Genomic DNA, 23,890 nt, shown 5'->3' on the forward strand with positions numbered 1-23,890 from the left:
ACATTACTAGGTAGTTCTTTTAACGTTGAGGCTAATATATGTACACATCTCATGGCAATACACAATTGTATGGGCTGTGATTTTTAGTCCCTTGGTAACCTCGATAAGGCAAATTGCTAAACACATTAATACACAAAAACTGTTGAACAGTTTCTGATTCAGTCATAAACCTGTCCATATAAATGAGCAGCCGTGATGGGAATCTCGGACCTCTTCCATTTACGTCCACTTTTTTGAGGAGTGTAGATCCATCAGGGTCTTCCTCAAAGTCCAACCTCTGGGAAGGGCTTGGTTCTTGGGCATATGACACATATTCATCACATTCTGTCTTGTCAAACATTTCTGAAAAACTGTCATGCTTTTTACTTTCCTTATCTGCAAGACAAGACATTAAAAAGGCAAATAGCTCTTCTGTTAGGTATCTATGAGAGCTACACATGTAGACTGGAGTGACTTACGTGGACTCTCATCTGTGTTCGGATTCTTCAGCTTTAATAGCATACTTTCACTGACATAGGTATAATCCATATCTTCAAACTCAGGATTTACATAGCCTCCATCCTGGCCAAAGACAACACATTATACTTATTCATACTGCCGGAATACAATATATTATACTCCCGTCCGGTGTGGGCACCATCCGTGAGATGTCAGGTTCCTACTATACGTGAGCCCTGCAGCCATTCACTTTTACTTCCTTCAGACAAAATGGACACCCGGAAGAAGTGACAGCTGCTGCTCCCTAACTTCCTCCAGATGTCAGTTTTGTTTGAAGAAAGAGAGCATGAAGAGGTCATTGACTGGCTGTAGGGCTCATATGACATCACAGTAACGGTGTGTACACCAGATGGGAGTATACTGTATATACTTGTGCATAAGCCGAGATTTTCAGCCCATTTTTTTGGGCTGAAAGTCCCCCCTCTCGGCTTATACACGAGTCATACACCTGGGGGTCGGCGGGGGAGGGGGAGCGGGGGTGTCACAGATCATACTTACCCCCCCGGTGCGGTTTCTGCAGCCCCCCGCTTCTCCACGGTCTCCCTTCCTGCCTTCAGCGGTCACGTGGTACCGCTCATTAAACTCATGAAGATGCACATATTCATGAGTGTAATGAGCGGTATCGGGAGACCGTAGAGAAACAGGGCTGCAGAGAGCGCACCAGAAGGGGGTAAGTAGGGCAATATTCACCTGTCCCCCGGTCAGGGATGTGGAGTCGGTAAGCCACAGTTGCGACTCCGACTCCTGGATTTTATCAGGCTCCGACTCCGGCTCCGACTCCTTCATAAATGGCCAATTCATAACAACAAATTTACTGTTGTAAAATATTAAACATCGTGCTTATTCAGTTTCTCACCATCATATAAGTAATCAGACCACTTAGAGCAAAAACTACATTTATTAGAATACAATTAGAATATAGCAAATAACTTTTATAAACTTTTATAAACTGTAAGTAAATATGCAATAAACACTTTTATGCAGTTAAGAAGAAATCTATAAATTTGTCCTCAGAAAAAGTATTGCCTCTGTCAGATCCTCCTTCATGGATGCCCTCAAATCTGATCTAATTATTTTGAGAGCAGAGAACAACCTCTCTACACTAACTTGTGTTGGTGGCAAAGCAGTAACCACTCGGGCAACATCTCTGACAATGTCAGGATACAGAGGAATCGCTTGTTGCACTGTTATTTTTGATGAACGGTCAAATTTCTCAATTTCTTTTAGTGCACATGAAAAATTCTGCTGAAATGTACTGGCTGTGTTCCTTGATGGGGATGACTCTTCTTCTATGCGGGAACGCTTTGCACGGTCCTTGTGATCCAAATATTTTTCGAAATTAAATTCTTCATCAGTTGATGATGAGGGTGAAGATGTGGCAGGACGACCAAATTCTTCTTGTTCCTCCTGACTGTTCTGCAACCCTTTCATCCTTACTGCTATTTCAAACAGAGCTTCTTTTCCTTTACTTAGCTGTTGATCATCTAGAAGAATCCAATGCATTGGGTCTACATAGCTGCCAAAAGAATGTTATTTTGTAATAGTAGCTCCTCTCTCCGTTTCATTGATGTAGCAATGCCACTTGCAATTAACCCTCCTCTTTGGGACAGGCGAAACATCAGGTTCTTCCACTCCTTTAAGAAAATACCTGGAGTTAAGTCCTCTGCTTGTAATTTTTTAGTCACTGTAAATGGGTGCTCTAGCAATTTTTCCAGCTCAGTCACCTGATTCCACTGACTTTCATTTAGCGTCAGTTGAGGGTTAGCCATGTCTACAAGAAAGGTTTTCAGTTCAACCAAGCGCTGAATCATTAAGTAAGTACTGCCCCATCGTGTGGCTTGATCAATAATTGCCCCTTTTCCAGCACGTCTCTTCAAAATTGAGTCAACTTTAGGGGTTCTGGCAACAGTAGCCAATTTTCTCACCTTGCCAATCAGTGCAGCAGCATGTCCTTCTTGCAGACTGTCTCTTATAGCCAGCTGTAGCGTATGCACAACACAGCGCATGTGATGAATGAAAGAACATATTGACACAGTTTCAACAAGATCATCTAAACTATCATGTTGCTGTTCATCTGAAGCAACTTCAGTTTGCTCCTCAGTTACAATACTGTGTTCCTCTATTTCAAACATTTCTGTGTCTGTGGACCCAGAATGTTCTTCTAGCTGCTGGTCACCATCATTACTCTCATTCATTAGCTTAATAGTACTTATCATATTTGAAGCATTGTCAGTTACGACAGAAAGAACTTGCTCTTTTTTAAGTTCATAGTCTTGCAGAACCTTTTCCACCAAGACCTGGAGAAACTCACTGGTGTGATGAGCTTTGGTGTCTTTTACTGCCAATGTCTTGGTAACTATTTCATTTTTGTCACAAACAAATCGGACATTGATGGTAAAATAGTTCACTCTGTGACATGTGCAGGCATCCATTTTAAGAAACAGAAAGCGTCCCTTGAGAGTTTTTTTAAGTTCTTCCTTTTGTTTAAAAGCTTCTTCGATTACTAATTTTCTAATACTCTCTCTCTCCAGAGAAACACCAAGCTTGCGGGCTATTTCCCCATTCAGACACATAAAAGCTTGTCGTGAAAATAATGAAATAGGCACACTATCCTTTACAACAAGCTCTATGATCTGTTTTTTAAATGTATCTACTGTCATTGTCACAGTAACTTTGTCACTGACAAAATATCTTGCAACTGATGGCTGCAAAGTTCTCTGCTCCTTTGTTTGGCTGTAAGAGCTGGGCACTGGTTCATTGGTTTGGATGCAGTCTTTCTCATCCACTGCTTTCAGTACTTCTGGATGAAAGCGCTGTAAATGTCTCTTTAGATTAGAAGCTCTGGTAGGAGCATTTTTATCTTTGCCTGAATATGCACTCATCTTGGCTTCACAGCATTTGTTTTCGTCTGGATCATTTGTCATACACTGACAGACATAATGTTTTCTATCTTGAGTGATGGTGAAATGTTCAAATACAGCTGATTTAATGTGATGCTTCTTTGACATTCTCAGGTTTTTAATTCTGCATTCACAATCCAAATGACGATTGTTTTTCCTAAAAACAATTGTACAAAATTATTGCCAGGTCGTACAACTGATATAGTGGTCAGTAATACTGTTATTATTCCTCATGTACTCACAGTTAACTGATGCAAAGTTTGTTGAAAGGATAATACTTCTTACAGTCTTCCTCTTCTGAGTAGCAGGCAGCTGTGAGATGCTTGGAAGACGCACACCTAGTATGATCTAGTCTAGAGGAGGAGCTTTACTACTAAGAATTTGCAACACATTTTCACTTTCAGTTTCATACATTGTAAGTAGGGGGGTTGGGGCAGCATGAGGTTAACCAAGTATAAGATTAGATAAGGGCAGTGGAGAACAGTGACACACAAGAAGTAAGAAATGTCTCTATCTCCAGCAGAACTGCTTATCACTGTTGTTCATAGTTTGATAGAACATATATATTTGAGTAACATTTATAAAATTCATATGAAAGTTCAATTATGAAATATTAATACATTTTTTTTTAAAGCTGGAGTCGGAGTCGGTACATTTCTACCGACTCCGACTCCAACCAAAACTAACTCCGACTCCACGACTCCGACTCCACAGCCCTGCCCCCGGTCCATCGCTGCTCACCGCTCTCTGCTGCATCCTATGTCTGACGTTTAGCCATCAGAGGGCGCGGTGACGTGTTTAGTGCTTGCTGTGCCCTCTGCTGCCTGAACGTCACTGACAGACGACGTGGCAGACAGTGGTGAGCAGCGATGGACCGGGGGACAAGTGAATATCTCAGGTGCCGGGTCCTGAGCAGGAGAGGCGAGTATGGCATTTTTTTTTTTTTTTGCAGCATATGGGGGCATAATATATGGAGCATCTTATGGGGCAGCATATGGGGGCATAGTCTATGGAGCAGCATATGGGGGCATAGTCTATGGAGCAGCATATGGGGCATATTCTATGGGGCAGCATATGAGGGCATATTCTATGGGGCAGCATATGAGGGCATAGGGGGGGTCGGCTTATACACGGATCAGCTTATACATGAGTATATACGATAATTATTATTTTACATGGGGGAAAATATAATGGATTGAGGAAGGGTTGTCCAAATAGTGAATAACCCCTTTAATGTACATTTTTTTTCTCTTACCTTGTCATCAACAATAGTGTTGTCCATTTTATACTGGGAAAGGTCTGCTCCTGGGTCAATGCTCCACTGCACGTTCTGTACAGAAGCTAGCTCTTAAGGAGAATACATTATTGAAATTACTGTTTCATCTTTGGAGAGAATGCAATGAGAATTATAAAGTCATCTTAAAACTAGACACAGAAAAGAATTTTGATAAAGTCTATATATTGTAGAACTTCAATGAGATAACCAACATCTCAGATAACGGGGAATGAAGTCAGTTCATCAGCAGAATTAACACCTGTGCCACGGGAATTAACAGCACAAGGAGCCACCCAGATGAGGGCTGCAAGCAGCACGTAAACAGAAGAAATCCTCCAGCGATGAATCCTTAAGTAAAATTATATTTTGTTACATAGAAAAAATTAAAAACAAAGATAACATACCAGGCCAGACTCCAGGAAATAATGCCACAACCTACGCGTTTTGGCGTATAGCCTTTATCATGGCTATAGAAAGTGAACACACACCAATATTATATATACCTGATTTTCGATCACGTGGTAAGAACTGTCTGCTGTCTCTAACATCATGTCCTCCCTCTATCTGAAACTAAATCTCTCCAAAACTGAACTTCTTGTGTTTCTCCCCTCTACTAACCTCACTCTACCTAACATCGAAATAACCCTGGAGGGTTCAACCATAACTCCCAAGCAGCATGCCCGCTGTCTTGAGGTCATATTCGACACCGAACTTTCCTTTACTACCTATATCCGATCACTCACTCTCTCGTCACCTGCATCTTAGAACATCTCCAGAATCCGACCTTTTCTCACCTTTGAAACTGCTAAGACTCTTACTGTCGCTCTTTTTCATTCTCGTCTGGACTACTGCAACTCTCTTCTGATCGGTCTCCCTCTTACCAAACTTTCTCCTCTCCAATCCATCTTGAATGTGGCAGCCAGGATCATATTTCTGTCCACCCGCTTCACCGATGCCTCCATCTTGTGCCAGTCTTTACACTGGCTACCTATTCGCTACAGGGTCCAGTATAAACTCATCTCTCTCACCCACAAAGCTCTCCACAGTTCTGCACCGCCTTATATCTCCTCTCTCATCTCTGTCTATCGCCCTACACCTGCCCTCCATTCTACAAATGACCTGACTAACATCCCCCGTAATCCGAAACTCGCACCTCCGTCTCCAAGACATCTCTTGTGCTGCGCCAGCTCTCTAGAATGCACTTCCCCAGACGATCAGACTGATACCTAGCCCCGACCTATTCAAGCGCACTTTGAAAACCCATCTCTTCAAACAAGTCTACCACATCAACTACTCAGTAAACTAACATTGCCCTGTTCCCTTCTTCAAAATATTATTCGGAATCTGCACCCTACTATTCATCTGTCTCCACACCCTCCATGCACACGATAACTGCACCTGATACTTGACTATTGCACTTAAACACACGGGCTGATGACCGGATCATGCAGCTTTATATGAAAATCCCTATTTATTATAATTGCCAGACCTGAAATAACAAGAACTTTTCACCTACTGTGACCCCCCCCATTTCCTTGTAGATTGTAAGCTTGCGAGCAGGGACCTCACTCCTAATGTCACTGTTTAAATTGTCTTAACTTGTATTGAATTTATTGTCTGTACACGTCCCCGCTTAATTGTAAAGTGCTGCGGAATATGTTGACGCTATATAAATAAAAATTATTATTATTAATAACCTCCAATCATAAAATGATAATTTTTATTACACAAAACATAAACCTAAAAATAACATTGAAAATAAATTGTATTAGATATGAGTTTATTTTCAATTTTGTTTAATAAAAATTATAATTTTATGATTCGATATTATTACCATGTGATTGGAAATCGGGTGTATATAATACTGGTGTGTGTTCACTTTCTATAACCATGGTTAAAGATATATGCCAAAATGCGTAGGTTGTGGCACTGTTTCTTGCAGTGTGGCCTGCTATGTTATCTTTGTTTGTAATTATTTATAAATAAAAAATGAATTTTGCTTACTTAAGGATTCATTGCTGGAGAATTTTTTTCTGTTAACATCTCATACAAGATTATTTTGTATCACTGACCTTGGGAATATGCTGGCCCTTTGACCAGCACATGCTATTGTTCATGGTAAGCAATAGCGATGAGAAAACGAGCTGGGATAAGGTAATCCCTGTATGTGTTGTGGCTGTCAAACAGCCGTGAGATATGCAGCCGCGGGGACTCGAACATATCTTTCGAGCACGCCGAAGTCACTCGGTTAGCACTCGAGCATGCTCGGCTAACGCCTTATCTGAGCACGTTCACTCATCACTAGTAAGCAACCATTTAAACATGTTGAAAGGCCCAAATATCTTTTTCACCTAGCCCAATAAGTGATTCTGGAACAGTATGTGTCTCATTCTATTCCAAAATTGCTTAATTGCTAGATGAAAAGATTGTTGAGCCTCATGCACACTTGGGATGAATATATGACTTCTGTCACATGTACGAGGCCCATATATATTTTATTATATGTTGAAAAATGCATATCAATTATCTAATCATAAAAGTGATATTCATTATTGGATAAATCCCTTTAAATGACCGTAAACTGCTGCATTAAACATCGATCAGAGCTGTTAAGCTAAGTGATTGACTACAGCGATGATAAAATTAATATTGAGCACAATAAAGTTCAGCCTATAGGAACAGCCAAATCCAAAGGAAAAAGAGGGGGTCTCTGTAAGAGAATGGTCAGCTATAATATACTGAGCTGCCATGATCAACCAGGCAGCCATCTTGTGAAAGGTAGGAAAGAATATATTCAACTTTTACAATAGAACTAATACGATGTACTTTGTAAAGCAGATGGAGGATGTAAAATGAGATCATGCCCATTAACAAATTTAGCAGATGTGCATATAGGTAAATTGGATCAGCCTCAGGGCAATGAGAAAATAGAACCAACGAATATATGGTAAATATGTGTATTTATGATAGTGTTAGGCTGGTTTCACATTAGCGCATTTTATGCGCGCGCACGGCCGGGGGTAGCTCCGCCCCCGAGCCGGCTCTCTGCCCGGCGTGCCCGCCCCTTCCTTGTAGCGCCGCCTCCTAGCGGACGGCGGCGCCTGCGATCGGCGCACCCTATCTTTAGCATAGGGTGCGCCGATCGTGCGCAGGCCGTGCGCTAGTTGCGCTTTGACCTGCGCTGCGCACTTATGACGGTGCGCCGTGCGCGCCAAAATCCGAAAAGTTCGATTTTGGCGCGCACGGCGCACCGTCAAAAGTGCGCAGCGCAGGTCAAAGCGCAACTAGCGCACGGCCTGCGCACGATCGGCGCACCCTATGCTAAAGATAGGGTGCGCCGATCGCAGGCGCCGCCGTCCGCTAGGAGGCGGCGCTACAAGGAAGGGGCGGGCACGCCGGGCAGAGAGCCGGCTCGGGGGCGGAGCTACCCCCGGCCGTGCGCGCGCATAAAATGCGCTAATGTGAAACCAGCCTTAGTAGGAAACAGACTTCTACAATTGTCAAATGCAGGAATTTATGGGTTTAGTCTAAGAGCAGTAATAAGATTAATGACAGTAGTTAGAGATAATATTGGATTTATGTGTTTTTAATGTGGTTTGGTGAAGAGTTAATTAATGATGTAATATTGTGTTACTTCTTCATTTGTCCAAAAAGATATGATGTAACCATATACGCCCTTTTGCTATAAGATGTATACAGCTTTCTTTGTTTGCATAATGTATAAAAAGCCCCTGTTACTGTTGCTCGGGGCCATTCCACCGCCATTATGCCACTGTGCCACACCATGGCCAGGGCTAGAAGCCTTATCACCGCCAGAATTTCTAGCGAATCTCTGCCCATCTGAATTCCTGTTTTTGCCCGTATATTTCAACTTCTCTGATTGTCCGTTCTGTTCTGCCGTGTATCTCTGAATAAACTTCGACCTCAGCTTTAGAAGATTGTCTGCAATTTTGTCTGGCTCTTCCAACTCTCCCAATCAGGACTTTTTCTTACAGTCTCCAGCACCAAAATTAGTGAAAAAAGATAAATCTCTTGGGGTATCTTTTTTCTACCCCTGTGTCTCTTCCCTGCCCTATGCCATCTCCGTTTCTTGACGTTACCCCTAAATTGGGCACTCCAGCAGATGGAGGGGTAGGGGGCATTAGTATCCACATCTGAGAGATCAGTAGTATCACCAGCTGTCTCCTGATCTGTAACAAACTCCACTGTTTTATCTGGAGATTGACCCTTCTTGTTCTTAAGAATAGGTTTAATTTTTCTTGGGAGACGTCCAATTATAAACTTTGTTTCATAATCAATACAATCACATGAAAATTTGCTATGTTTAATACTAATATTAGATCAGATTTGCAATATATAATGTAATATGTTTTTTTTTTTGCAATACTCATCTATTTATGTCTATTGTGATTTATGGTTTATTGCTGTTTTTGCATGTATTCATTTATGTCTGCAAACATATATTTCTTATTTATATGTTAGCTTTGTTTAGCAGCATTAATTGCTTAGGTCTGACTAAGGTGGAGCTAATTAATTACCTGAAACTGGGTGTTCACTCTGCAGTCTCCTCATGTATTCATTTATTTAAGCTTCCTAATTTTGATAAGATATACCTATGACTAAGGACATGTAATATCTGTCTGAAACGCGTAAGGTAGCCTTGCCTGTCATGGTGGCTTATTAATATGATTTTAAAACCTTCCGAATAAATGTGAGTTTTATCTTTTTTCACTAATTTTGGTGCTGGAGACCCCCCCTCTTTTTTCCTTTGGATTTATAGCGCCAGTTGAACCGCACTGGACATCTCCTGGCATCAGACCGCTTATGGACTATATGGACACTGATGTACGGTAGGCTGAATATGTTTTCTCTTTTTTTGCTATAGGAACAGCTCTCTCTCTCACCTTGGAAAAATTAATTACCCACCCCTGATCTAGAACGTTCACAGAAACATGTGTTTATCAAGATGCTTTCACTGTTAGACACCCTGTGAAATAAGTACATTTGGGTTGTTCTAATGGCAATCTACCACCTTTCTGACATTATGGTTTTAGCAAATTCTTGCATTTCCAATAAAATAAGAATCTGGGAGCATCTTTGGTTAGAACTCTGCAATGTTCCTGTTATTCCTCTTGCGAATGAATAAATTACCAGCTGAGTATTAATATTTCACTTGTCAAACAGCTATGTCTGACGTCAAAAATTATAGCGTACATATGATGAGCGTCATAATTGGAGACTTTTTTATTTAATGCCAGAAAATGGGTTTTTTATTGTTCTATGATCAGTGTAAGTGCTAAATCAATCCTGTGACTGCATTTACAGCTAAAGTTGAGCATAAGCAGTGAACAGGCATTGTGGCTGGCAGAAGCCTTCTTCTCTATTACTTCTATTTTGTTTGCCCAGTTTACAAGTAAGGCACATCTTAACAGTAGTTATCATGCAGAAGCATCTTGATGAAACAAAGGAGCCTTTTTTGAACCATATCAAACACATACTCAGCACAATCCTATACCTGTCAGACGCGGATCCGTCATGGAACGTTAGACAGCTATATTTTCCCATGCACCACTTCCCATATCTTCTTACATTCATTTTTTTTTTTTTTTAAATTTTTTTTTTAGATGAAAGTTATAAAAGATGGCTATGTTAAAAGGGCTGGCCCACAATTTTTTTTATCATCTATCTGCAAAAAAGGTAATAAATGTTTGATCCTTCAGACCCCTCACCGAGCAGAATGAGGGTCCCATGTCCTCAAATTGAATGAAAGGGTAGTTATAGGTGCACACTACCAATGAATTAAATGAGTGTGGGACTAAAAGAGAACGAAGAACGCTGCACCTGTCCATCACAACCGGTTGTCTAGAAATTAAATGGAGTAATAGTGATGAGGGACTCTATTCAAACAAGGGGCCCAGCCCCTCATTTTCAGAACTGGTAGCGGGTTCAAGTGATCATACATCTATCACCTCTCCTTCCAGTGGTTTTTCAGGGGCCATCCACTTTAACAGCGTCCTTACAGACAGCTGGGTCACGTCACTTTACAATACAACATGTAGTAAAGGATTTGTGTATTACTAATACCATAATATATTGTGGAGGGACATTTAAATTCTAGGGCACAATCAGCACATCAATCAGCTAGACCAGTTGATACAACATACATACACTAATTCATGGTGGCAAACTAATCAAGAGTGTGGATTTAGCACATGTGGATTAAAGGGAATCTGTCACCTCATTTTTGGCCTATGAGATGCGGTCACCGCCATCAGGGGCTTATCTACAGCATTCTGTAATGCTGTAGCTACGCCCCCGATGTAACCTGAAAGATAAGAAAAATGAGTTCGATTATACTCACCCGGGGGTCCGGTCCGATGGGTGTTGCGGACCGGTGCAGAGCAGAGTACTACAGTGCGCAGGCACCGGGAAAGGTCAGAGAGGTCCAGCGCCTGCGCACTGCAGTACTTTACTTTGCCCTCAACAGGGCAGATAAAGTACGCCTGTGCAGGAGCCGCGGCAGAAGTAAGAAGGAGGACGTCATCGCTAGAAGATGGGAGGCGCCGGACCGCGACACTCACCGCACCACGCCCCCCGGTGAGTATAATCTAACTCATTTTTCAGGTTACATCGGGGGCTTATCTACAACAATACAGAATGCTGTAGATAAGCCCCTGATGGCGGTGGCCGCATCTCATAGGCCAAAAGTGAGGTGACAGATTCCCTTTAATGACATACAATCCTATCTCCATATTGGGACTATATGGGTTTTCAGCCTCAATATGTAAAGAAGAATGTTGCTATACACGGCAGCAAACAGGGACCTTGAAAATAGAGAGAATTTAAATATGTCTACAATGCTGGAAACATTACTTTAGAATTAGTGGTGGGTTTGACCTCTGGGACTACCATCAATTCTCATAATGAAGAGGCCACAGTGCTCTTTTAGATGTGCGTCCACTGTGCAGCATCTGCAGTTTGGCTCTAACAAAATTTTTGCTTTTTTTCCTCCTTCTTCTAAAAGCTATAACTTTATCTTTCTTTAGAAGTGGCTATATGGAAGATTTTTTGCAGGATGAGCTGTAATTTGGAATGACACCATTCATTTTACCATATAATGTACTAAACAAAATGAGAAAAATTTCAAATGAGGTGAAATGATGAAAAAAAAGCCCTATTACACAGTTTTTTTTGTCTCATTTTTGCAGCGTTCACTGTGTAATATTATTACAATGGTAATTGTTAATGGAGCTGTGCAAGAGTTTTTTTTTTTTTGCACAGCTGTAATTTTTATTGGTACCAATTTGGGTACATACAACCTTTGATTGATTTTTGGATAAGGGATCAGGGCGGAAAAATAGAAATTCTGGCATATTGATTTTTTCTTCTCTTTATGGCATTTATCTTATGTGTTAAATAGTTTTATATTTTGATCAATTGGACTTTTACAAAGAAGGCGATACAAAATATTCTTATTTTTAAATTTCTTTATATTTGTATTGGGAAAAGGAGAGTGATATGAACTTATGCATTTTTTTTTAAGTTTTAAAAACTTTTTTTTACTTCTCACCTTTCCTTGGGAATGTGAACTCATGGTCGTTTGATCACTTTTACAATAAATTGCAATGCTTCAGACTACTAAGAAGCCCAGCCTGTGAACAGGGGAGAAAAGCCTTGCTACAGACCTGGAGATATTTTTGACTTCTGAGTTTCAACATTTTAGACGGTGGGAGTTAGAAAAGATCAGAGGCAGGGGCCAAAGTGTTGAGACTCTAGGGGGGTGGGGACAACCTTTTAGAGCTCTTGGAAGCAAGTAAATTCAAAGCCAAATCAGGACGTTAACCCCCTTACTTCTCATATATAACATTTTGTGGGCCTACAAGAAATGGCTGGGTAAGCAGGTACATATCTATTTGGAATACGGTTAACCTTTGTTTGAGGGAGTTTCTCCACTTGGAAGGGTTTGGGGAGTGGAAAAGACAGGGTTTGAAATAAGTGTATAAATTATTTTAGGAAGGCCAATTCTGCACATGTGAAGATATGAAACAGGAGTTCAACCTGCGTAATACTGATTTCTACAAATTTTTACAATTATGACATATAGTTAGGGCTAAGGAGGGATCTCTGACCTCTCCATCTCATCGAACATTGGATCATGTACTTGTAGCTAAAGTAACTTATAACTTTACTCAATAAATCTCTTTTAATGAAAAATTTGGGAGAGCCCAGGGAATTGTTTAAATCTAGATGGGAGAGGGATGTGGATCATATGTCTTTGGAAAAGTGGGAGGATGTTTTGGAGTCGCTTGTGAAAGTTAATGTAGCACAAAAGATCAATTATTTATTCTACATTGATTTTATATAACCCCAAAAAGGTATTTGCCAGGAAGGGTCTTAGATCAAATTATTGCTGCCCCTAGTGTATGAAAGAGGAAACAGATTTGGTTCATACGGTTTGGTCATTTTTGCATTTGACTGGATTAAGGGGCAATGTTGGCAATTTATTTGAAGAGGTCTAGAATAGTTAAGCTCCCTTAAATTCCTAAAGGTGGGTACTGGGTTATGTAGGAGACCACAAAGGTACAACCCCACATCAGTTAGCTATGGCATTTTTCTACCAGACAAGACGAACCAAGAGGGACGTTAAGCTAGCCATGGCTGTCAAGGTATTTTGCAAATACAACGCACGAACAGACGCTCCACTAAGATAGAGTTATTTAAATGCTGCTGTCACGTGATTGACCACAATATTTCAGTGATTACACAGCACTGATCGGAGGCAGCTCTGACCACTGCTATGAGGGGAAGGTGCTGGCTGTATAACATAGTCATAATCTGTCTGGTGTTGAGCTCAGCATGAAATACTATTGTGTCCTCAGGAGGGAAGGTGATATTGCCTATGGAATGACATATAACATCAGTGAACACAAACTACATTACTTACTTTCTGAAAACCTTCTACATTAGCACAGCATGCATGTCTTACTGAAAACTAGAATCCTTGGCAAATGACCACAATAAGATCCCACAGATGGCTCAGATAAAGAGACCGAGGACTAGACGTAAGCATGGTGTACCTTTCTCTGTGTCTCTGGTTTGCAGAATGTGAGGATTCGGCTGCAGTACAGATGCTTGCTTACTACCTCCGTGCACTGATCTACCAGACCTTTTTGGGACGTGGAATCCAGTGTCCTGAAAAGAAGTGTTAAAGTTGCAGGATATTCAATAAATAACCATATAATTAATCAAGAATCAAATAAACAGTCACTATACGTCACCATTATATTAGAAGTAATATTTAAATTGCAGTCCTCATTCAGATGTCTGTGAATTACGTGTGTTCTATCAGATAAAATAAAACACATATCCATTAAAGTCTATGGAACTGTTCACATGTCCATGTTTTTTGCACGCCGAGTGTCCACAACAAATCATGGAAACATGTATGTTTTTTTTAATCAGATTAGCAAAATTATCCATGCAGATCTATGGGTCCGTGAAAATCATTGACAGTAAATATTGCCATCAGACTGCAGTCCGTGATTAACCCTAATCCGTCAACGACCTTGGGTTTTTCCGTTTCAATTTTTTGCTCCCTTTCTTCTCAGTGCAATAACTTTTCCATTTTTGGTCAATATAGCCATGAGAGGGCTTGTTTTTTGCGAAACGAGTTTGTCTTTTGAACTACAAAAAAAGAGCAATTTCACAATTGTTTTTTTTTTTTTACCATGTTCACTAAATGCTAAAACTGATGTGCCATTATAATTCACCAGCACATTATGAGTTTGAAGATAACAAATATATACTCATTTTTATTTTTAAGTGGTGAAAAAAAAACAAAAAAACAAGGCACCATTTTTCGAGATCTGAATAAGTGCTTACTTTTTGCACGCTGAGCTGACATTTTTATTCATACAATTTTGGTGTAGGTATGATGCTTTGATTGTCTGTTACTGCAAGGTTGCGGAGACCAAAAAACGCAATTCTGGTGTTTAGATTTTTTTTCTTGTTACACAGTTTACCGATCGGACTAATTATTTTTATATTTTGATAGATCAGGCGTTTCTGAACACGGCAAAACCAAATATGTGTATTTTTTTTGTTTTATTTTGAATGGGGCATAATGGAAATGTTTTTAACTTTTATATTTTTTTAATTTTTGTTTATATTTTTAAAACCCTTTTTTTCTACTTTCCACTTGCTTTAATAGTCTCCATAGGAGATTTGAAGCTGCGATATTTCGATTGCCTATGCTACACTTACCAGGGCTCAAGCCACAGGGCGGCGCTAATAGCACTTCGGCAATGACAACCACAGGGGTCTCCTGTAGATCCCGGTTTGTCATGCCAACCCATCAGCGCCCCACGGTCACGTGACACAAGCACTGATGGACGGGATGTGACACGCTTCCGGAGATTGACAGCGTCATTTAACATGTTCACAGACGCGAGTGAATAGCGATTCCACCAGCGGCTGGTAGCTGCACATGTGAACTGATAAAATCAGCTGCCATGTGCTGGAAAACATGCAGGCTCAGCCCCAGAGCCTGCATGGAATGAAGGGACACGACATTTGACATATACATATGTCATAGGACGTGATGGGGTTAAGGACCAGGGAATTTTTCACGTTCATTTTTTTCCTTGCCTTCTCTCAAGAGCCATAACACTTGCTTTCTGCTAAACAAGTGGTATTTTTGAACTGCATCATTCATTTTATGTAATGTACTGAAAAAGAACATTTCAAATGTGCCTGGAAACATCGCTGTCTGGGTCAGTCTGATTACAGTGATACCAAACTTGTGTCTATTTCTATTATGAAAAAAATGATAAATATTGTACAAAAAAAGTTTTTTTTTTTGCATTGTTTCATCATTTTCTGACACCTTCTGTTGATGGAGCTGATTGAAGGTCTGTTTTTTGTGCGGTTAGCTAAGTGTGTTTATTGATACCAATTTTGTGTACATGCGATGCTTTGATTGCTTATTATTACATTTTATTAGGGAGGAGAGGCATTTTGATTTTTGTTTTCTTACTTAATTCCATATCTTAATAGCTGGGACTTAAAGGGAACCTGTCATGTAAAATAACACTATTAACCTGCAGGTTAATAGCATTCTGGCACAGTGTGGTGCCAGCTCTGAGAGCCTCACTGCCAAGAGGAAAATGAAGATTTTGGGTACTTGTCGTAAAATCTCTTTCTTTGAGCCTTTCATTGGGGTATGCTGCTGCCATTAGGAGGCTGACACTATGCAAAAAAAAAGTTAGCTCCTACCCAGCTGTGTACACCCCACCAACTGGCACGGAGTTAATCAATTTGTTAGAAAGCAGAGGAGAAGCAACATAAAGGTAAAAACATAGTTCAAAACAACATAGCAGAACCAAGATAACTTTATACAAGAGCGGGTGCTGTGTCGCCCAATGAAGGCTCAGAGAAAAAATTGTGAGTACCCACAATCTTCATTTCTCTATTGCTTCAATATGAGACACAGGAAATCATGGGACATCCAAAAGCAGTCGGGCCAGTGCTGCCTGCAGGACCTTTCTACCGAAGTTCGCATCAGACGATGCATAGATGTGAAGTCTGTAGAACTTTGTGAAGGTAGCAGCTTTGCAAAGCCAACGCCTGGTGGGGACAGCCCAGGAAGACCCCACTACGAGAGAGGAGAGAGTTGTGACTGAGTGGACGTGCTCTGTCCCTTATCTGATAGGCTTCCAAAATCACAGAACTAATCCAGTGGGCAATGGTAGATCTTGAAGCAGGGGGGCCTCTGCGAGGACCTTCGAATTATGAACAATGATGCCTTTATTGAGGTGAAAGGAGGAAAAGGATAGAATCTGACACAGGACCACCTTGTCCTGGTGAAACCCCAAGAAGGGGGAATGGCAAGAAAGAGCTGTGAGTTTGGCCACTCATCTGATTGAGGATGGCTACCAGGAAGGCAACCTTCCAGTAGAGAGAGATTTCTTTAGCGGTTCATATGGGGACTCCTGAAGGATGTCCAGAACTAAGCTAAAGTCTTAAGTTTCTACTGGGGGCCGGTAAGAGGGAACAGATTGTGCTATACCCTGAAGGAAAGTCCTGATCTGAGGATGAGAAGCCAGGTTCCTCTGAAACATAATGAAAAGCGCAGAGACCAGACTGGATTCAAGGCCCAACTGCAAAAAAGGCTAAACGAGATGGCAGAGCAAGAACCATGGGGGCAGCTTGGTTGGCTTTGCACCAGAAGGCCTTCCACGTATGGTGGTAAATGCGAGAGGAAGAAGGCTTCTTCGCCTGGATCATGGTCTGAATGACCTGATTTTAGAAACCAGCAGACTTCAGCAACACGGCTTCAACAACTATGCCATTAAATTGAGTGACTGACAACTCTGGTGGAAGAGAGGGACTGCGAGAGACGATCTGGAAGATCCAAAAAATCCATGGAGTATCCGTGAGATTGATTATTTCTGCATACCAAGATCTTCTAGGCCAGTCTGGAGCGACGAGTATGACGGGCACTCATTCTGCTTTGATGTTCTTGAAGACCTCAGTGATCAGTGGCAGAGGAGGAACAGGTATGGAAGGGAGAACTGGGACCAGGAGATCGCCAGTGCCTGGGAGTCGACCGCTAAGAGACTGCAAAATCTGGATACAAACTGGGTAACCCTGTGGTTCCATCGGGAATTCCCCATCTGAGGCAGATCTTGTCGAAAACAGACATATTTCAGGGACCATTTGTCTGCTGCGAGGCCCTCTCGGTTGAGACACTTGGAGGCCAAGTTGTCCACGGCCTCTGCCAGCGAAGAAGAGCAAGGAAGATTGATGGGAAGGGACGATTCTTGAACGTTCCATTGACCCTGAACTGTTAGTCGACTGGAATCTGTTTCAACTTTCCAACAACAAATTGGCAGAAACAATCTTCTGCAATGGATGCGGAGGGAGCATCTCCACCATTCCAGGGTCCTCGTGATCTGAAAGGGAAGTGTGACAAGCCAGTCCAGGGAGCGAGAGGTCTTTTCCCATCTTAATAAGACAAAAACCTCTAGGGGGCGTGTGCGGAACTGAGCGAATAGGAGTGCTTCCATTGAGGCTATCATCCTGCCCAGTATGCTCATGCAGATCAGGAGAGAGAATGGGGAGGGACCTCAGAGAATGAATCATGTGTAGTAGGGCTGAATACCTCAGAGAATGAAACATGTGTAGTAGGGCTGAATAGTTTTCCTCGAGCAAAAAGATGTATGCCTGCGCGGTGTGTAACAGAATTCCCAGGAAAACTATGCATTGGGCCGGGTTCAGAGATGACTTTGAACTGTTGATGATCCAGCCGAGACGAGAAAGGGTGTCCTGTTGTGAATTCTCTTGCTCGGAGTTCTGAGCCGAAACTCCCTTTGCTCCCTCTGGTGGTTGCTGAGAGTAGTGGAGCTGGTCAGGTGGATGGAAGTTCCCCACCTGACGACGATAATTGGAAACCTGGGATTACTGGCTGGGAGCATATAATTGAGCTGGCTGCTCTTGGAGGTTGCTGGTGATTTCCTCAGTGTGCATTTGGAACTCTTTTGTCCCCTGCCTGATCTGCATGGTTCAGCTAAGTGATTCTTTTGCTAATCCTTTGCATTTAATCTGGTTGTGTCTTTTTTTTTGCTTTCTGTTTTGCTGCTAGGGTTCAGCGTGCTCCCTGCTGGGGTCAGCGCTGGACCCTGCTTTCATATGTTTTTTTTAAAATCCGTTTATTAAAGAGGAAAAATAAATGTAATGTACAACATACAGATTTGCTTGTGGCTATAAACATTGTACAGAGCATACACATTACCATGTGTCTGTTAAATACTAAACAACAAAAAAAAGGGAGAAAATTGAATACTCTTATTAATATACTGATAAGATATGCATAATCCCCCAAGCATATACAGAGAGCAACAGGCTATACCTTATAAACATGTACATCAGTCCTATCTCATCAGCCTTTACCTTATCACTCAAATAATATAGATTGATTATAGATTCCTAAACTAACCTACATCAACTATTTACTAATTCGCAGCCTACTATCTTGCACTATATTATCTCTTATGCAATGTCTTCATTCTACAAAGTAAGATGAGAAGAATTCCACCTCCCCCAGATCTTTTCAAATTTACCCAAGCACCCTCTGTTCTGATATAGTGTGCGCTCGTATGGAACAATCGTATTTACCAAGTCAATCCAGGTTTTAAGAGGACATGAATTACCCATCCACCGTAATACTTTCCGTGCCATAAACAGCGTCTCCCGTAGAAAAATCCCAGCATGGTGACCCCCAAACCTCCTCCTCCCATACCCCAAACAAGCAGACCAGTGGTTCAAGAGGGACAGGAGTTTGCACCAGTGATGACAAGAATAACGTCACCTCTTTCCAGTACTGTAGGGTAGTGGGACACTGCCATATCATGTGAATAAAGTCTGCATCTGGAAAATGATATCGCAAGCATTCCGACGACTGGAATCGACCCTTCCTAAAAAGTTGTATCGGAGTTAAATATGATTGGTTTATTATATACAACTGTATCATTCTATTATTAATAGATGATGAGACTCCAATCGGAGATTCCAGGATCTCTTCCCACTCCTCTCCCCGCGTATTAGGGATGAGTCTTTCCTACTTCCCTTTAACAGAGCTTATGGCAGATTCTGCTCCCACTGACAGCATGTACGTATATAAAGAGGAGATGAGGCCCTGGGGACCCTGTGAGTTAAGAATTCCTATCAAAGGTAGGGACGAAATGGCACGACCCACACCCATACACCTTATGTGCGACTGGAGAGCTGATCTTAGCTGTAAATAGCAGAAAAATTGATATCTCGGAACACCATACTTAGCCTGTATCTGCTCAAAAGACATTAAGGCCCCATGATCATACAAGTCTCCTATCAGGGAGACATTATGTCGGATCCAAAAATCAGCGGACGGGTGGCTTAGCAATACCGGGAAATAGACATTTTCCCATAGGGGCATTTCAGCTATGATATCTTGGAATCCAATCACTTTCTTAATTTGCCTCCATACTAATCTTGCCAGACGGAGCAAGGGCAGTAAACGAGGGACACTAGGCCTCTCCAACTCCAGGAAACCCAGTGGGCAATCAGTTCCTGCAGCGTGAAGCAAGTGACTTTCAGAATTAGGGAGATAGTTACCCGACATCCATTTACCTAGGGCTCTAGCCTGTCCAGCCAAATAATATAGGAAGAAATCTGGCAGCGCCGCCCCACCTCCCTTTTTAGGCCTCTGTAGAGTGGACAATTTAAGTTTGGGTCTGGTTTTGCCCCATATAAAAGATGTAACCTGGGAATTAAGATTCACAAAGAAGGACTTGGGTATCATTACAGCACTATGCTGAAGAGAATAGCTAAGTTTGGGAAGTAATATCATTTTAATCAGGTTAATGCGTCCGGCCACAGACAGCGGTAAATTACTCCAGGCTGCAAATTTAACTCTAACCAGTTCCAGCAGTGGGCAGATATTAAGTTGTAAGTCGAGCGTAGTGTTATGGGATATATGGACACCCAGGTATTTAAAGCTAGATACAATAGACAACGAGGAGAGAGCCTCCAGTCGGGGCATGGGAGAGGGGTAAACAGGGCAGACTTTTCCCAATTTATATATAAAACCCGAATATTTACTGAATCCATCTATGGTGGCAATCACTTGAGGCAAATTTTTCTCCGCCTCGTCCATAAATATCACCATATCATCTGCATATAGACCTATCGTATCTACCCGATCAGCTATATCTATACCCCTAATGCCAGGGGAGGACCTTATACGTATTGCCAATGCCTCAATCGCAAGGGCGAAGAGAGCGGGGAAAGGGGGCACCCCTGACGGGTCCCTCTATGTAATGAAAAGGACTCAGATATGGAATTGTTCACAATAATACGGGCCTTAGGCTTCATATACAATGTTTTGACCCATTTTATGAACTTATCACCAAAGCCATATCTCTGTAGACATGCGGAGAGGAATGGCCACTCAAGGGAGTCAAAAGTCTTGGCGGCATCTAGCGATGCCAGTGCCCATTTGTTGTCTGGCATTAGGGAGCTATATTGGACTAGTGACTGGACTCGTCTGATGTTAATCGAAGTGCTCTTACCAGGCATAAAGCCCGTCTGGTCAGTATGTATAAGGTTCAGTATAATCGAATTTAATCTGGTGGCGAGAATCTTAGTAAAAATTTTATAGTCCACATTTACTAATGATATGGGACGATAGGATCCACATTCTAAAGGGTCCTTCCTCTCCTTCCTAAGTACTATGATGTTAGCCTTGTAAAAGGATTCAGGCATAGATTCCCCCTCCCATATTCCCTCAAAATACCTTTAACAGAAGTGGCGTTAATATGTCTCGGTATTTCCTATACAATTCAATAGGGAACCCGTCCGGTCCAGGGGCCTTCCCAGAGGCCATGTCCGCTATAGCATTCTCTATCTCCTCCACAGTAAATTCAGGCTTGCTAATCAGGATCTAAGGTAGGGAATGTTACATCCGACAAGTAATCCAAACACCCCAAATCATCAGAGCCACTTTTAGACTCATATAATGACTTATAGTAATCGTAAAAGCAGCCGAGAATCTCCTCAGTTGAAGACACCAACGAATCATCCGACTTACGGATCTGTAATATTGTATTGGAGGTATTATGCTGGGGCACCAGATAGGCCAAAAATTTACTTGCTTGGTTTCCCAGCTCAAAATAAGACTGGCGGGCAAAGAATAATTTGCGCTTAGATTTAGTGTCCATATGCTGGGTGTATAGTGGCTGGGCAGTCAACCACTCAATCCTATTGCCATTGGTTTGGTTAGATATGTATGCAGCCTCTGAATCCTTCAAACGCCGTTCCATCACATCATCTTCCCTTGAGGTTACCCGCTTAATGTAAGAAATTGTGGAGGAAAAGCAGCCTCTCAGATATGCCTTAAGGGTATCCCAAAATAAATTAATATCCTGAGATCCCTTGTGGGACAAAATGAAGCAATGCAATTGATCGATTGTTCTATCGGGGGATACTATCAGTTTCAACTTCCAAACCATCCTGTTAATTAATTGCCCGTACTTAAGTTTGAGGATGATCAGGCTGTGATCTGAGATCCCTCTGCTGCCGTGCTCTATGTTGTCTACCCACATCGCCAGACCACTGGATCCGAATATGTAATCTATGTGCGATAGGGAACGCTTAGTGGATGAGTGGCAGGTATACTCCCTCAACTCAGGGTGCCGCACTCTCCACAAATCTAACCACCCACTACCCTCCATAAATAGCGACAGCTGGGTTGTTGTCAGTGAAGGAACCCCCCCAGATACTCCATCATCCAAGCTCAATTTACCAAAATGGTTATTCATGACCATATTGAAGTCCTCCATACAGATTATCCGGATGCGGAAGTTATTTAGGGCAAAGCTCATTGCCTTCTGAAGAATGGAGATATTAGCAAGGGGTGGATTATAAACACACATAATCACATATTCCCTGGTATTTATTGATGCATATACGAAGACAAAACGACCCTCAGGATCCCTCCGGGCAGGGTGGATTTGATTTAAATCTAACTGATTTAAATCACGATTTAAATCACTAGTCAGTAAGGCTTGATTTAAATCAGTGATTTAAATCAAAGTTTCTACCTAAACTAGTTCTTGCTACTTTAACATGCAAGTAGATGAAGATTTTTAGAATCACTTTTTATATTACTTTTTTCTCCCCAGTTTAATGGGTTAATCATTCATATTTGGACACCACTGTTCTGTTGTACTTAGGAAGGAGAAAAATAATCCTGACCTTAATAACAATTTAAATAGATTTATTTAACTGAAACAATAACAACATTACAGCATGTTATTTGCTTAAACAAACATCCATGTTTGTTAACTAATTTGGCTAAACAAAATATATATATATTTTAAGAAACTTACTGTCAGCCCAGCCGACACATGAAAAACTTAAATACTACTGTCCCTGCTGTCCTCTGTAGCTCACTTGTCGTCATCTTCATCATCATCTTCTTCTTTGTTCCTATTCATAACCTGGAAAAGAAAAACAAGCTTTCCTGCTTTATTGGGTCCCAACCGATTTCTCAATTTAGAATGAATGAGTCCAAAGGAAGAGAATATTCTTTCAACGCCTGCAGAAGAAGCTACTGCTGTTAAAAGTGAAATCATTACTTGAACAGTCTCTAAATCCAAGCGCTTAAGTGACTTCCACCAGTTTACTGGTGTGACCTTCCTTAAAATATCTTCAGCAAACATATATTTCTTGAATGGTTCCCCCTTAGCTCTGAAGTTTATTATAGTTGGCATTAAAGATGGATGATTGCTGGATACCCATGTCATAGCTAACTCCTCTTCCTCAGCACTTAGGTTTTGACCCTGATATTGGATATTGACAATATTTGCCAAAAAATGAGCTGGAGTCAGTGCTTGTCCCATTCGTTTGTTTAATGCTTGTAATTTAATTCTGTCCATGTGTAGTTCTGTTTTTAAGTGTTCACTCAGTTCCTTCCAAATTTCAACAGCATCCGCAATAAAACAGCTATTTTTCTGTATTTTGTTTAAAGCTTGAGAGATGGGCTTCAGGAAGCTCAGCATATGTTCAACATTTCTCTTAAGCCCAATGTTGAGGATTTTGGCCGTGACAGTGCCATCTATTTTATCTCGATTTTCTTCACAAAGTGTCATCAGAATAGGCCAGTTTTTGATATACTGCTCAAAACAGTCCACCACAGAGTTCCATCTAACATCTTGTGGGAGCGTTAGCTTGGTTCCACCCATCCTTTTCAGAGCTGCTGCAGCAAAATGATTATTACGGAAGTATTTAGCAATTTCAACAACATTAGCCTTTATTTCTGGAACACTTAAGTCTTTGGCTAAGAGGTGCAGCAAATGAGCACTGCAACCATATGTTATTAGCAGCTTTGTATTCCCTCCCTGCGCTTCTAAATCTCTTCTCATCTTGGATACGTTTGCAGCATTGTCAGTGACCAAACTGTGTACTAGACATTTGAATTTTTGTTCACATGTCGTTATAGCTTTTACTGCCACTTCTTGTAAGTATTAGTTGTTTGTGCAAGGAAGACTTTACCTTCTTCTGTTGTTATACAAGCACATACAATAGGATCATTGTGGACATTACTCCACCCATCAATACTTAGGTTAACAATTTTAAACTCCAGAGCTGTTGCACATTGCTCCATTTCTCTGTCATA

At 41.4% G+C, this 23,890-nt stretch overlaps 1 protein-coding gene across 4 annotated transcripts in view; it reads right to left on the reverse strand.

The window, feature by feature from the left end:
* Nucleotides 1-23,890, reverse strand: part of RBBP8 (RB binding protein 8, endonuclease) — a 149,412-nt gene that overhangs the window by 19,697 nt on the left and 105,825 nt on the right. For all 4 annotated transcript variants that reach the window (XM_073550844.1, XM_073550843.1, XM_073550846.1 and 1 more), the window contains 4 exons: nucleotides 13,752-13,866; nucleotides 4,654-4,745; nucleotides 459-561; nucleotides 211-375 (listed from right to left, as the gene is read on the reverse strand). In XM_073550844.1, the coding sequence (XP_073406945.1) occupies nucleotides 211-375; nucleotides 459-561; nucleotides 4,654-4,745; nucleotides 13,752-13,866 (475 nt within the window). The remainder of the gene's footprint in view (nucleotides 1-210; nucleotides 376-458; nucleotides 562-4,653; nucleotides 4,746-13,751; nucleotides 13,867-23,890) is intronic.

Source organism: Dendrobates tinctorius, unplaced genomic scaffold, assembly GCF_039654945.1.
Source record: "Dendrobates tinctorius isolate UK_male_01 unplaced genomic scaffold, ASM3965494v1 ptg000171l, whole genome shotgun sequence".
Lineage (NCBI taxonomy): Eukaryota > Metazoa > Chordata > Amphibia > Anura > Dendrobatidae > Dendrobates > Dendrobates tinctorius.